Source organism: Microtus pennsylvanicus, chromosome X (genome assembly GCF_037038515.1).
Source record: "Microtus pennsylvanicus isolate mMicPen1 chromosome X, mMicPen1.hap1, whole genome shotgun sequence".
In the NCBI taxonomy this organism is placed as follows: Eukaryota; Metazoa; Chordata; class Mammalia; order Rodentia; family Cricetidae; genus Microtus; species Microtus pennsylvanicus.
The window spans coordinates 20077703-20094199 of NC_134601.1; the positions used below are offsets into that span (position 1 = coordinate 20077703).

General features: G+C 37.7%; 1 protein-coding gene across 7 annotated transcripts in view; it reads right to left on the reverse strand.

Moving 5' to 3' along the window:
* Nucleotides 1-866: 866 nt before the first annotated feature.
* Nucleotides 867-16497, reverse strand: part of F8 (coagulation factor VIII) — a 148210-nt gene continuing 132579 nt past the window's right edge. For all 7 annotated transcript variants that reach the window (XM_075958588.1, XM_075958589.1, XM_075958592.1 and 4 more), the window contains one exon: nucleotides 867-1546. In XM_075958588.1, the coding sequence (XP_075814703.1) occupies nucleotides 1391-1546 (156 nt within the window). In that variant the 3' untranslated portion in view covers nucleotides 867-1390. The remainder of the gene's footprint in view (nucleotides 1547-16497) is intronic.

Below are 16497 nucleotides of genomic sequence, written 5' to 3' on the forward strand. Positions count from 1 at the left end.
ATAACCCCAGCAGCACAGACATTAAAGGCAATATTGAATAAATGGGACCTACTGAAACTGAGAAGCTTCTGTAAAGCAAAGGACACTGTCACTAAGACAAAAAGGCAACCTACTGAGTGGGAGAAGATCTTCACCAACCCCGCAACAGACAAAGGTCTGATTTCTAAAATATATAAAGAACTCAAGAAACTAGACTTTAAAATGCTAATTAACCCATTAAAAAATGGGGCACTGAACTGAACAGAGAATTCTCAACAAAAGAAGTTCAAATGGCCAAAAGACACTTAAGGCCATGCTCAACCTCCTTAGCAATCAGGGAAATGCAAATCAAAACAACTTTGAGATACCATCTTACACCTGTCAGAATGGCTAAAATCCAAAACTCCAATGATAGATAGCCTTTGGTGTAGAGGTTGTGGAGGAAGGGGAACACTCATCCATTGCTGGTGGGAATGCAAACTTGTACAACCACTTTGGAAAGCAGTGTGGCGGTTTAATAGTGGCATGAACAGTGTGTGTCAGTATAAATGTGGAAACCAGAGAAGGGATGCTGTCATTGAATTGGTGAGGAAATATCCTTGTGATTTAAAAAGAATGGCCCTCATAGGCTCATATTTGTGAATTCTTAGTCATCAGGGAATGGAACTACAAAGAAAGATTAGATGGTGTAGTTTTGTTGAAGTAGTTGTGCCATGTTGGAGAAAGTGTGTCACTGGGTGTGAACTTTGAGGTTTAAAAAGTCCATTCTAGGCCCAATCTCTCTCTCTTCCTGCAGTCTGTGGATTCAGATGTAGAACTCTCTGTAGGCAGAGGCTGTTTGTTTGTTTCTGGCCACCCAGGCCTAAAATAATCACACAGAAACTATATTAATTAAAACACTGCTCAGTTTATTAGTTCAGGCTTCTTATTACATCTTAAATTAGCCCATTTCTATTATTTTGTATTCTACTATGAGGCTCGAGGTTTACCAGTAAGGTTTTTGGGTGTCTTTCTCCTTCAGTGGCTATATGGCATCTCCCTGACTCCACCTACTCTCACTCTATATCCCTTGCAATCTAGCTATATTCTGCCCTGCTATAGGCTGAAACAGCTTTTTTTTAAAAAAAAAATTAACCAATGGTATCAAAACATATTCACAGCATACAGAAGGGAATCCCACATCAACTCTTCACTACTTCTCCAGCACTATGTCTGCCTACAAGGTATTATGCACCCCACCATGATAATGGAGTAAACCTCTGAAATTCTAAGCAAGTCTCAATTAAATGCTTTCTTTGATAAGAGTTGCCATGGTCATGGTTAGTCTTCACAGCAATAACACACTGACTAAGCCAATCCTGGAACTGAAGAAGGAGGCAAAGGGTAGCAAGCAGAGGATGCAGAAGCCACTTCAGTACAGCTGTTGGGCTTCACATCCCAGAATCTCAAGCCTCAGAGCAATTTGGTGCTCCCAGACCTGGGGGTGAATTCGAAGATATCGAGTGAGTAATGGTGGGTCTAGAGAATTTACCATAGGTGTGGATGCATCCTGATTCCCCCGAAAAACCTAAAAGAGGATAGACAGTATTTATTAACTGACTGACAAGACACAAATACCATTTATACCACCAAATTTTTGCTAGAAGCCTCAAGTTCAGTTTTTTCTTGTTCTTTCCCCTTTTTGCATCTGTCACAATGCATATCACAACATATGAGTGACTTACTTCATTTTAAGATTGAACTCTGGGCAATTAGGTGAATTCATGGGCCAAAAAGTTGTTTTGACTTGTAGAATTGAGATCCACCTACTTATCTGCTATGTAGAACTACTCTAGCTATGTCTTATATCTGAAATAGTTTCACCCATGTCCAAAAAATCTCAATGAAACAAAATACTTTGCCTGAATTTGTATGTTGTCAGGTAATCTGAAAGTTGGAGTCAAGACTCAACTAGTTGATGCCACAGACACTGAATTTGTTATTATAAGATGAGTATAGAGTAAACTTTCAACAAATGTTAAGTACTGTTATTATTCATATATGCTGTTTTCACACATGTTAGATAGAAAGTTGGGAGAAAGTCTAAGGTGTCTTGCCACATTGAGATTTTGGGGTTAAGTCCACTTGTAAGCCAGTCATAGTTGAGGAAATGAAAGTGCGTTGTAAACTACTTCTAGTACTCTAGAATTGACAGAGACATCTTGCTGCCTGGACAGTCACCCAAAGTAAGTTCACAGTCAAAAACTTCAAAGAAAACACAATAATATTCACAATCCAGACTCTCTACATATTTTCCATCTTTATGTGCCTTATTTTTTACTCTATTACTTTTTAATATTTATTTTATTATCTTTACTCCTTTAATCTATGACTGTCTGTACTGTGTCTTGTTTTTTCTTTTATTTTATTAGATTTAAAAATAATACCAATCCAAATTCCCACTCCCTTCCCTCCTCCCATCCCCTCCACACACCCTCTTACCCTACCTCCTCCAATCCAAAGAAAGGGCAAGGCACCTTACCCTGTGGAAGGTCCAAGGCCCTCCCTACTAAAACTAGGCTGAGTAAGGTATACATCCAAAGAGAATAGGATCCCAAAAAGCCAGTACATGCAGCAGAGACAAATCCCAGTGCCACTGCCAGTGGCCCCTCAGTCTGCCCCAGCCATACAACTGTCAACCACATTCAGAGGGACTAGCTTGGTCCTATGCTTGTTCCTTTCCAGTCCTGCTGGAGTTGGTGAGCTCCCATTAGCCCAGGTAAACTGCTTAAGTGGATGAACCCCTCATGGTCTTGACCTCTTTGCTCATATTCTCATTACTTCTACTCTTCAACTGGCCCTTGAGATCTCAGCCCAGTGCTCTGATGTGGGACTCTGACTCTGTTTCCATTTGTTGCTGGACTAAGGTTCTATGGTGATATTTAAGATAATCATCAATCTGAATACAGGGCAATGCCAGTTTGGGCACCCTCTCCTCTATTGCCTAGGGTCTTAATTGGGGCCATCCTTGTGGATTCCTGGGAATTTCTCTAGAGCCATGTTTCTTGCCAACATCATAATGGCTCCCCCAATCAAGATATCCCTCTTCTTGCTCTCATATCTGCCCCCCTCCATCTCAACCATCCCATTCCCTCAACCCTCCCCTTCTTCCCTCTCCCCCTTCCTCTACCCCCTGCTCCCATGTTCCCAACCCTGTCAGGTGACCCTGTCTCTCTCCAACCCCCAGGTGGGTCCATATATGTTTTTCTTTGAGTTCTCCCTATTACTTAGTTTCTCTAGGGTCATGAACTATACACTCAATGTCCTTTGTTTATAGCTAGTATCTACTTATGAGTGAGTACATTTCATATTCATCTTCTTGGGTCTGGGTTACCTTACTCAGGATAGTGTTTTCTAATTCCATCTATTTGCATACAAAATTCAAGATGTCATTTTTTTTAAGCGCTGAGTAGATGTGCCATGCTTTCTTTATCCATTCTTCAGTTGAGGGGCATCTAGGTTGTTTCCAGGTTCTGGCTATTACAAATAATGCTGCTATGAACATAGCTGAACAAATGCTTTTGTAGTATGAAGCTGCCATACTGATTTCCAAAGTGGTTGTTCACGTTTGCATTGCCACCAGCAATGGAGGAGTGTTCCCCTTACTCCACATCCTCTCCAGCATAAACTATCATTAGTGGTTTTGATATTAGCCATTCTGACAGGTATCTCAGAGTTGTATGGATTTGCATTTTCCTGATAGCTAAGGAAGTTGAACATTTCCTTAAGTATCTTTTGGTCATTTGAAAATCTTCTGTTGAGAATTCTCTATTTAGTTCAGTACCCCATTTTTTAATTGGGTTATTTAGAATTTTACTGTCTGATTTCTTGAGTTCATAATCCAGACTCTGTATTTTCCATCTTTATGTGGCTTATTATTTTTTTACTCTATTACTTTTAAATATTTATTTTATTATCTTTACTCTTTTAATCTATGACTGTCTGTACTCTCTCTTTAAATACTTCATTTTATTTTTTCTAAACCATTTACTTCATTTTATAACTCTCTATACTATTTATCTTCTCTCTCCCAAGACTATGTACATTTTTATAACACACTGTGACCCATTTAGGGGTCTTTTATGTCTGAAATTGTCTTTATTGCATATTTGTAATTATCTTTGGACCAGGAGAACTTTTTTATTTAATGTAAGTGGGCATTGCTAAGACCAACTCCACAGTCCTGCCTGCTTGCTCCATGCAGTCCAGCATGGTGGAGACATGTTTTCTGCTTCTGAGAGTCATGCATATTGCCCCATTTTTAGGCACACAGAGGATCTAATTTCCATTAAGCAAGTTGCAGCACTCTGCTCACAAAATCCATTTAAATGCTCCATAGCCGGACCTCGTCAGAGTTCATATTGGAAGCATGGCCCAGGAAGCTGCCATTTCAAAATGACATGGCTTTTTTTCTACTATCATGAAATCAGTAAGACCTCTCTTAAAGGAGCCACAGAATGCTGCCAGCAAGCAAAGCCCATTTGGGAAAAAATGCAGCTAAACTTTGTTTTTTAGTGTCTAGATTCCTTTCCAAGCCCCCTCAGGTTTTACGTAGATATAGCTGACCACATTGGAGCACCAATTTGTTGTAAGGAGGCTGCTTGTTGGTTCCTGGCTCCTCAGCCCCAAAATAACCAAATAGAAACTGTATTAATTAAATCACTGCTTGGCCAATTACTTAAGCATATTGCTAGCTAGCTCTTACATCTTAACTAACCCATCTCCATTATTTTATATTTTTTCATGAGGTTCGTGGCCTACTGGCAAGGTTCCAGCATGTCTATCTCTGGTGGTGGCTCCATGGCTTCTCGCTGACTCCACCTTCTTTCTCCCAGCATTCGGCTTAGTTTTCCCTGCCTAATATCTACCTTGCTATAGGCCAAGCCAGTTTCTTTATTCATTAACCAATAAAAAGAACACATAGACAGAAGGACCTCCCACACCATATCTTAATGTGTCTAAAATATTGTACCTAATTCACTTTCTCTATTAATTTGCATTATCAAATTATGTTTTAATGTCTCTCCACTTTTTACACTTACACCTCTTTAGTGAGTTTCTTTTATGAGTCTGGTAAACAAGGAAAACTATAACTATCTAGTCTTCAGCTCCTTCAGAGACCAGAGAGGGAAATATTATTAACTGAGTAAGCAGGAAGTGCAAGAAAGCAACTTCCAAAAAATGTGAGAAATGACAGAAATAGATGGCTGTCTGAACAGTCACCCAAACTTCCTTTTCAAGGTTGGGGCATTCATCTTAAGCCTAGGGCCTACAATATTCAACAGACTTTTCTATAAAGCAGGATTTCTTTTTTAAAAAAATTTTATTTTTCCATTCAATTATTTACACTTTCTTCCCTCCTCCCAATTCCCTCCTGCTCCCCCACACCCCCTCCTCCTTCTCCTGCCCTGCTTGAGAAAGGGCCAGGAATCCTGTCCTGTGGGAATTCCAAGGCCCTCCCCCCTACATCTAGGCCTAGGGAGCTGTACAGGATTTCTTTAGAAGTTTTTTACAATGTTTAGCAATCACTTTCTTTTGTGTCCTGCTTGTCCAATTAGAGCAGCATACTGTCCATATGTAGAAAGTGTTGTTATTGCATATTGAAATCACTGAATTTATACCAGATGATATCAAATTGACTTTATTACTTATTCAGTTACAAGATACAATCAGGAATAGGAATCATACCATATATATCCAATCTCACACACATCCAATCTCATATGTGTGAGCCAGGTTGTCTAGCACAAGGTAATGCATAAATTGATCAATTATTGTTTGGAAATGTGCTAAAGGTCTCATAATTTCATAAAAATATATTGTATCAATAGCAAAGGTTTTTAAAAAATTTTTAATTATTTATTTAACTTTATTTTATGTGCATTGGTGTGAAGGTGTCAGATCTCGTGGAACTGCATTTTCAGACAGTTGTGAGCTGCCATGTGGGTGCTGGGAATTTAGCCTGGGTCCTCTGGAAGAGCAGTCAGTGCTCTTAACCGCTGAGCCATCTCTCCAACCCCAATAGCAAAGGTTTAAAAAAAGATTTTCCATCATGTGTCAAGAAGCCAAGGAAATTATAAAGAAATGTCCTACTTGTTTTTATACAACCAAACACACTACCTACAGGAAGTAACCCCAAGGTTACACAAAAGAATGACATCTGGCAGATGCATGTGTTCCATTTTATAAAATTTGAAAAACAAAAATATATACACCTCACCATTAGTACCAATTTAGGTTTTCAATGGGTAACTGCTTTGAGTTTATAAAAGGTTGATTTGGTAGTTACACATTTGCCAGAATTTATGGTGATCATAGGTATATCTGTACAAATGAATACAGACAATGCTCTTGGATATGACTCTAAGAAAATAAAACAGTTTTTTGATTATTATAATATAAAGCATATTCCAGGTATACCACACAATCCTATAGGGCAGACAATTATAGAAAGATCAAATCAAACTCTAAAGGATATGTTGAATAAACAGAAAGGGATGATAAAGACCTCTAGAAGCAGATTGCATGCTGCATTAACTTTGAAAAGGTACTATAATTTCTTCTGGGTCTATTCTTGCTAATTGACAAAGTTTCAATTTTCTTTTTAGAATTAATTCAGAGACATTTCCCACATAAGTTTTTAAATTTTTACTCAGCTTATGTGGTAAAAAGATACATTCTAAGGTAATATCTTCCCACTGCATTAAAATTCCTGTAGGGGAATGTTTGGAGGGTTATATGACCAGAATGCAATTAAGATTCATATCCACACAATCCATATGTGTCTTCTGTAATTTCTCTTAGATCAAATCCAATTCTCTCTCAGCTTTAGCTGATAATTTACTGGGACCATTAAAGACCTTGTTACTATCTATGGTTTTGTTTAAATTAATCAGTTTATCAGGTTTTATCACAACAGTGGGGCATAGATGGGAAATGTCTCCTAGCAATCTTTGAAAGTCATTAAGAATCAGCAATTGATCTCTGCTAATTTGCACCTTTTGGGGTCTAATTTTTTGTAAACCTATCTCAGCCTAAACAATTAATAGAATCTCCTCTTTGTATTTTTTGGAAGCAATCTGTAATCCCCCACAAGACAAAATTTTCTGTTTTTTTTTAATTTATTTTTTATGAATACAGTATTCTGCCTGCATGTATGCCTGCATACCAGAAGAGGGCACCATATCTCATAGCAGAGATCAATTGCAGATTGAGAGAACCCATTAGCTGAGTCACCCTACTAACAGCTCTTAGATCTGTTACCATTTTCCATATTTCTTTTAAACAACAAATATAGGAGAATTCCAAGGGCTGATTGATTCTTCAGTATGCTTGTTCCTGCACCAGCTGTTCTAAAGCCTGCAATCTCTCAGTTGTTAAGGGCCATTGTTTAACCCATACAGGTTTGTCTGTCAACCATGTTAAAGGCAGGACTATTGGTGCCTTTGAAATAGCAGCAGCTGTTGTGCCCTGTTTGTGTACAACCTGAATGGTCAGTAACCATTCTTTATAAAATTTTGTAGTATTTTTTCCCAGAAACATATGTTAACTTATGGTTTGTTTCTAAGAATGGGGTAATGTTAATCTGAATATTCTATTGCTGTAACAAATCATATCACCACAAAAATCATTGCTATGTTAGCAATCATGGCTTTAATTTTCCTCTGTCATTCCGCCCCTATACATATACATTTGACCCATCTTGTTCTCAGTTTTACATGATATAATATTCCAACCCTAAAACCTCCTGAAGAGGCCAATTTGGATGCCAAAATATTGGTGAAATTATTGTTACATCTGCACCCATGTCTACCAGGCCTTCAATGGCAATGCCATTTATTTGTATTTTTAATATTGGTCTTTGTTCATTTATAGAAGTTTGCCAAAATCTCACTTTATGGTTTCTCCTGATTTTAGTTTTCTCTTCTATAGCTGTTCTATTATCCAGAGCAGTACGGTTTCTTACAATAGGCATTAGTTTTTTAATTGATCTGGAAGGGAGTTTCATCTATGATGGCAGGAAATGATTGAACTGGATTTGGCATAGGGGCCTGTGAGAAGCCCTTCAAGGACTTTCCAGATGGCAAAGGATTACCTTGAATATCCTTTATTTACCTACCTTCATTAGTCCAATGCCTGCCTTTGCTACACCTTCTGCATAATCCAGCATGGAGGGACACTTTGAATGAATTCTGCTTAGAAAAATCTTTGTTTCTAGGAATGCTTTGTTTACATTACATCCCTTTTTAGGTGACCTTGCTTGCTATAATTAACACACTTGACATTTTAATTTTACTTCAAACCTCTGGAAATCACATCTTTTATCCAAGTATCATCATGGCCATGAGATTCAATATTGATTGTATCTCACATCCAGTCCTCCAAGAGTGCTGATCTTGCCTTTAATGACCTAATTATCCATTTGCACAGAGAATAGGCATTTTCAAATTCAGAGATTTAAGTATTATTTGTCTCGTTTCTGAATTTGGTATCATGCTATTTACTGCTGATGTCAATCTTTGTAATAAGTCCATGAAGGTTTCTTTTGGGCCCTATATGACTTTAGTAAATTATTTAGTCTTCTTTCCTATTTTTTAAATTCTGTCCCAAGCATTCAAAGCTGCTGCATGGCACAAAGCCAGGATGTGACCATCCTTTAGGTATTGCATTTGCATAGTATCATAATCTCTTTATCCAAGAAGTTGATCTTGGGAGATTCCCATACCTCTAGCTTACTCCATTGTTCAATAGTCCTACTCTCTTCTCTGAACCAGTTACTCCATTGTAATTGTGGAATAGTTTTAATTGTAATCTAAAGCTCTAAAACAGCTTTAACCAATTATATCCAGTCTTTAGGGATAATTCTATTACAAACTGACCATGAGGTTAACAATTGCTACACAAAAGGTTCATTCAAGCCATATGAGACCATTGCTTCCTTGAATTTCCTTAAATCTAACATTGGCACAGAAGTCTACTCAGGTTTTACAGAGTTTCTACCATTTGGCAATTCTTGTCAGGTTATTGGATATATTAAGGTTGTTTGTTTGAAAATCTTAGGCTGTTCCTCTCTAACCATATAATGTAATGCTGAAAATGATTCTTCATTAAATTCCTCTGTCTGGAGTTGAATATCTCTATGATCTGTTTTAAGTTTTTCTAAAACTTGTATCAGCACCCAGATTAACAAACTTTTAGTGATAAAAATGATAAAACTGATAATGTTTACAATTGGCATTACATAAATCCCATCTAAAATAGGTATTGTCTCATGTATTTATTACATTCTCAAACTGTCTGGGATATTATCATACAGAGACACAAATCCCTCCAATGTAATAGTGTTTCCCATCTTTTGAAGATTTATTTATTATTTATGTATACAGTGTTATGTCTGCATGCATGCTGCAGGTCAGGAGAAGCCACCAGATCTCATTACAGATGGCTGTGAGCCACCATGTGGTTGCTGGGAATTGAACACTGGAAGATCAGTGCTCTTAACTTCTGAACCACCTCTTCAGCTCATGTTTCTTATTTTTAATGTGAGAAAAATCTCTCTTTTGGGGCTGGAGAAATGGCTCAGTGGTTAAGAGCCTCGTCTTCCAAAGGTCCTGAGTTCAATTCCCAGCAACCACATGGTGGCTCACAACCATCTGTAATGAGGTCTGGTACCCTCTTCTAGCCTGCAGGCACACACACAGATAGACTATTGTATACATAACAAACAAACAAACAAATAAATAAATAAATAAATATTTTTTTAAAAAGAAAAATCCCTCTTTTATCTAATTCCTCCCTTTAAAAATTCCCAATTTTCTCACTGAATCTGCAACTGATGATGATGAAGATGTAAGGCTTACTTTTGCTGCATAGAACAGTTAAACTTGACTGGATTTCAATGTATCTATCTAGTTTGGCAGCAGCCTGAGAAGGGGGTTCAGGGAGAGCCCACCAAGAAAGTAGAAAGAACAACATAGATGGTAGGGTGGTGACTCCAGCCACACGTATCTCTGGCCTAAGCTGGTGATTGTAAAGCCACAGGCAAACAGCTTTCTCATGAACTCCTACCCCAAACATTGGGTGCCAGGTATAGTACAAATAATAAAAACTCAGAGACAGATATTGGGGCTCAACCTGAAGATCAGAAAAGCAAAGCAGCCCAGCCACTAGCTCTTACCTCTGCCTCAGACCGAAATGGATGATCTTGACTCCACAAATCCTCAGACTGAGACTAAGACTGCTCTCCTCCTGCCTTATATTCTTCTCTAGTGTTGGGATAAAGGGTGTGCACCACAACTGTCTGGCCTCTATGACTAACTAGCTATAGGAGTGTGTGAGGCTGCACTGTCTCAGTATTTTCTCTGAATTTGTCAATTGATAATGGGGCTAGACATTGTTGATGTATTTATTACTTATATATTGTATATAGTTATTGTACTTATTTTTTATAATTTTTTCTTATATTATAACCTCATTTATTGTTTTAGACAGAAAGTATAAATGTGGTGATATCATGTCTGTTCTCTAACAAAGTTTTCCTGAAGATCAGAGAGCATAGCTAGCTACTCATCAACCAACCATAGAGGTCTGGAGGTCTGTACAGACAGACAGTAAGTGATATGGGTAGGCAGAGAGAAGAATATAAGGTGGATGGAGACAGTAGTTCAGCCCCCTTTTAGTTAAAATGCTAAAACCCAATTGAAGTAAGTCACTTACATATTGTGGTAAGCATTGTGACAGATGCAAAAAGCAGAAAGGGCCATAAGAAAGAGGAGTCATATATGAGTGACTGAGAGCAGGAAGAAACTTGAGGCTTCTAGCAAGAATGTGGTAGTATAAATGGTATTTTTTTGCCTCATCAGTCAGTTAATAAATACTGTTTATCCTCTTTTAGGTTGCATGAGTTCTAATTGGTCTTAATAAAATCCCAGAGCCAGATATTGGGAAAGGAGCATGCCACAACAAACCCTTACCTTGCTAACTCCTCAGCCAAAAAAGGGGAAAGCTCCTGTCTCCTCTCACCATATATTCCTCTCTCTGCCCCACCATATCACTTCGTGTCTATCTGTACAGACCTTCTAACCACTAATATTAACTAGTGGCTAGCTCTGCCCTCTGATCTTTAACCAAGCTTAATTTGTTAGAATACAAACAAGATATCACTACAGTCAAGCTATCTGGAAGATATTCAGACCAACTGAACTATTCAGAAAGACTACTTTCTAAACTGTTGAACTATTTACGAGCTGTGCAGTGTGCTCCAGGTGTCTTGCATTCATGAGCTGTCATCCATGTTATGATGAGCTTTGAGAATACAGCTGTCTTTGGGTCATTTCTGCTCTTGAAAGCTCTCACCCAGATTCCTGAGATTAATCCCAATAAAATTCATCCATAAAAGCTGGACTTTGGTGGTATCTTTACTTTGATACTGATTTGAGACTGATTCTATCTGGGATGAGTAGACATTTATTTATATCTCCCTAGGAACAGTATCATACAACAATATAGCATGGCAAATATACTGTAAATATTTGTTGTATTAAAGTCTGTGTGCTTGATCAAACTTCTGAGGAACATTAAGGTTCCAGATTTGGGATTTGGGGTGGTGCAATTTTATGATATATTTGGAGGCTTGATCATCTTTCATTAGACACAACTCATTATATCCTTTTAAACTTTTATTTATAAAAATTACAAGTCTAGAGGAATTAAAGGAATGATACATTGAATATGCTTAAGTCCTTCATCTAGAGCTACCAGTTATTAGAATATGGATATTTATATTCTCTCTCCTGTTTATTTTTTAAAATTTTATTTAATTTTGTGTATGTATGATGTATGTGTGTCTGTCTGCCCCCCCCTGTGTGTGTGTGTGTGTGTGTGTATGTGCACATAAGTGCAGGTGTCCATAGAGGTCAGAGGCACTGTATTCCCTGGAACTAGAGTTATATGTGGCTGTGAACTGCTAGATTTAGTTCTGGGAATTGAACCCAGATCCTCTGCCAGAGCAGTATGCAATCTTAACTATTAATCAGTCTTCGCAACTCCCTCCTTGCCACCCTTTTGTCCTACCCCCTCTTTCTGTACACACACACACACACTACACACACACACACACTCACACACACTTTTTCTTGCACAATTTGGAAGGAAATTATAAATACCATATATACTAAACATTTCAGCATTGAAAACCTGAGAAAGGGATCATTTTTCTATATACTACAGACTACAATTATTATGACCAACAAATGTAGCATTAATGCAATATTATCTGATAATTGAAGTTTTCAGTTATTATAATAGTATCCTACATAGTATTTACTATTTAGAATATAATAAAAGATCATATATTGCATTTCTTGAATCACGTTTAAATTTTCTTAAATCTAAAATAGGGAGCTGAGAAGATGGTTCAGTGAATAAAGCTTTTGCTGAACAAATGTGAGGCCTGGCATTCATATCCCTTGCACTCAAGTAAATGTGAAATGGATATTTAACCCATCTATAATCTCAACTCTCAGGAGGCAAAGACAGGATATCTCTAGAGCAAGCTGACTAGTTAGACTAGCCAGAATTAGTTATCTCCAGGGTAAGTAAGAGACCCTGCCTCATAATAAAGTGGAGAACAATAAAGGAAGATACTTAATATAAGTTTTTGGTTTCTGTACACATACATATACTTCCCACCTACATGCATATGCAAAATTAAAAAGCAACTCCAAAATTAGATTCATAGTCTTTGCTCTTTTTCATCCATTGTGACACTGACATCTTTAAAAGTCCAGAATATGTATGGTAAAGCGTGGTCAGAAATCCTAAATTTAAATGACTTCTCATAGATAAGTAGAATATGTGTCCTTTCTGCACTGCATCAAAGGACACTTGATATGCCAGTCTGTCCCATTATTAATGGTCCTAAATTTGATCACTTGGTTAAGATTGAGACACTCAAAGCTTCTATTACAAACGTTATCAAATTCCACTTTCTTAACAATCTGTGGGGTAAACTTAAATACCATGTCAATGTTTTATTTCTCAACAAACCTTCACCCAGTGGTTTTTATTATTCATTCAATTTCTTTACAAATATTAAATGGTACAGGATGATTTCCAATTAAATTTATCATTAATTTTGTTGAATCTTTTATATTTATTAGCCAATATTATTCTGTGTGGAAGTAGAAGCTCACTTTCCCCTTTTATTAATTTATTTTTTACTGTGATTATGAATTCGTGTATTCTTTCTTTATTATATGTGTTATAATCTATTACCATCATTATTCTTTTTGACTGGCCCAAAATAAACTATGTATTTCAGGATGACCCCAGATATAAGGCATTCCTCTTACCTCAGCACCTTAGTTCTACAGACATGAGTCAATGCACCCTGCCGTTATCTTTTTGATGTTCAAATTTTCTCAAAGTTGGCTAACAAAAAGCTCTTCAAGTGAACTATGTTCTTTTTAGAACCCCATTAGCCTTATATTCTGGCACATGGAGATGTTTCAAGATTGCCAGGAAGTTTACTTGTCTCAGAAATTGTCATTTCTCAAATAAGCCCAAACTCCTTTACTGGAAAATGGTAGAGACCAACCAACACCTGGACATGATGTACTCACTGCTTTTATGGTTTCATTATTGCTAGGCTCTCTCAGTGTACAGCGCTATTAGTTCTTTTAAATTTTTTGAGTTTGTATTGGTACTTGAAGTTCAGGTCTAGCATTTCTTATACTCATTATATTCACTCTAGTGCTGTGAAAATAAATTAGCCCAAACTCGGTGGCTAAAAATGAACATATTCTTTCAAAGTTCTACAGGCTCAAAGTCTTGAGCCTGAAGCAGAGGTCTGAGAAAATGAGTAAAACACAGTTACATTTAAAGCATCTATAATATCTACTAACTTACTCTTGGCCAAAATGAGTTGTATGGTCATACAAACAGTCAATGAGGTTTTAAAGGAAAGAAGAAATAAAAAAGATTAAGAAAAACACATGAATTCAATATTCCTATGTCATATTTTCTGTTACATTTATTACATTTTCTTGTTCTAACAACAAAGGATAATTTTTGTAGGTAAAGGTGAACATTTGGGGTGGTTTACTAGATTTCTCAATTCAGAAGTACCCTCTACTGTTAATGAAATGAGGTGCAGCTTCTTTAACTGCTAGAAATAGAAGAGGTGTGTACCTAGTGATTTAGTGGTTTTTGTTTCCATAGTTCACTTTATAAAATCTAAGCAGCATGTTTTTGAGTGACACAGTTCCATTCCATTACCATGGCTGAGGCTACAAATGTTGCCATGGATAAGCAGAACTGTCAAATCTTGCCAAGACAGGGTAAGACGGTTTTGAAAAGTCTCTTGTCTGTTAAATATAATCTGTCAGTTATTCTAGGCTTTAGTCAAAGTTGGTTACTTCAATGCTGAAAACATGAGTTTGGGTGATTACCCAGGCAGCCAGTTGTCTCTGTGATTTGTTGTATGTTTTGGAAGTTGTTTGATTGCACTTCCTAATTACTCAGGCAACATTATTTCCCTTTTCGGATCTATTATGGGGTTGAAGACTAGGTAAATATAGCAACTTTTCTCTCATGACTTGTCCAAGTTATTTATTATGCAAGACTTGGGCTAGTTAGGATAGGATATTTGTTTTTATTGTATATAATTTTGTAGTAGGTTTAGAATGCTCTTATTTTAACAAAAGGGAGAGGTGCTGCTGTGCTGTTGTGGGCTTGTACTTCAGCGGCTATTGGCTGAAGAAGCGGAAAGTCCTCCTGCAGCACTGCCAAGTTATGTCTTATTCTGAGCCTACAACTTGCCAAGGTAAGCATAAAAGAGAAGAGGGAGTAAGGATTGTACTATTACAGGATGGTTGTTACTGATGTGTCCTTATGGCCTAAGGCCCACTGAAACCTGCCACAGCTGAAATAGACATTGCATAGATGGAGACTGTATGTCTCTGCACAGGAGTTATTTCAGAAGCTCCATCAAATATGAATCCTGGGGATGGGTGGTAGTGGTGGTGGTGTCTTTGGGACTTGCCCAGTCTTAGTTTTCACCAGCCAATTCTAAGGCAAAGTACTGTTCTTACTACTCTGTCCTACCCACAGTGAATGAGGTCTTGCTTTATAATGTTGTTCAACATTGGGGTACTATTGGTAAACGTGGCCTTTGGACACAAAATTGATGATAACATGGGTGGCTCCTCAGATTTTAACAGTGTTGATAACCTGTACAGTGTCAAAGGCAGCCTCAGCCCATATCACCCGCTTCCATAACTTTCAGGCTGAAGCTCAAGTCAATCCTACCAGTGTACAAGTATACTATAGGTACTGGAGCCAGTCCATAAACTCCATCTGGAAATTTTGGCCTTCATACAGGGTCTTCAGCATTGGGTTTCATCACAGTGGGCCTGAAAATAAGCTCCAAGGCAAAGTCAAAAGCTGTGCTAGCTTTCATGCTCTACTCTTCAGCAGGTGGAATCTTCCTCCCTATCTGTCACCAGGGATTGGAAAAGGGGTTTCAAAGAATGGTGGAATTGGTCTCTCTCATGCTGTCTTAACTCAGTTCTAGCATCGCAGAACTTGGGTTTTGGCCTGATAATAGAAGGCTTAATGTATTACTCAGCATCAGCTGTCTCTGTCAGACCAGGAATTAGATTGCAAGTCTAAGGCCTGATCTTAAGTCTTCTCTCATCCTCAACTCTCTCTAAGCTGTGCTGCTTAAAGTTAAGGGAGGCAGGTCAGAGGCAACGCCTTCCTTCCTGCTTTCTTTAATATATCTTGACTTATTTATTTTTATTATTTTTATTTTAAAACAATCATTTTATTTTAGATATCAAGACCAGTTCCCCCCCTTCCCTTACTCCCACTCCCCAGACCTCCCCACCTCACACCCATCCACTCCTCAGACAGGGAAAAGCCTCCCATAGAGAGTCAGCAAAGTCTTTGGCTTATTTTTTAATAGCAAAAGCAGGCACTATAGTCTCTCATTTGCTTTCCTTAACTCATGTGAAAGTAATTTATATATGATTAACTATTCAACTTGATGTGTCTCAGTGGAGATGGTTAATGAAGCAGCTTAGTCAGCCACCATCTTTTTCTGCCTTCCATTTTGATATGTAATGCTTTGTTGTTATTAATTTAAAGTATTTTATTTTTGTTTTTTTTTTTTTTGAGACACGGTTTCTCTGTCTGTCCTGGAGCTCTCTCTGTTGACCCGATTGGCCTCAAATTCATAAAGATCCATCTGCCTCTACCTCCTGCATGCTGGGATTAAAGGTGTATGCCACCATCATCAAGTTTAGAGCCAACTTCTTAAGGATTCTAATGGAGACTGGAGACCAGCTGAGACACCCAGTCAGAGACTGAACAACTACAGGATTCTTGGACATTTTGTCTGGAAATAGCCATTGTTGGACTAGCCAAAGTCTATAAGTTACTCTAATAATAAATCCACTTTACACAACTCTCTCTCTC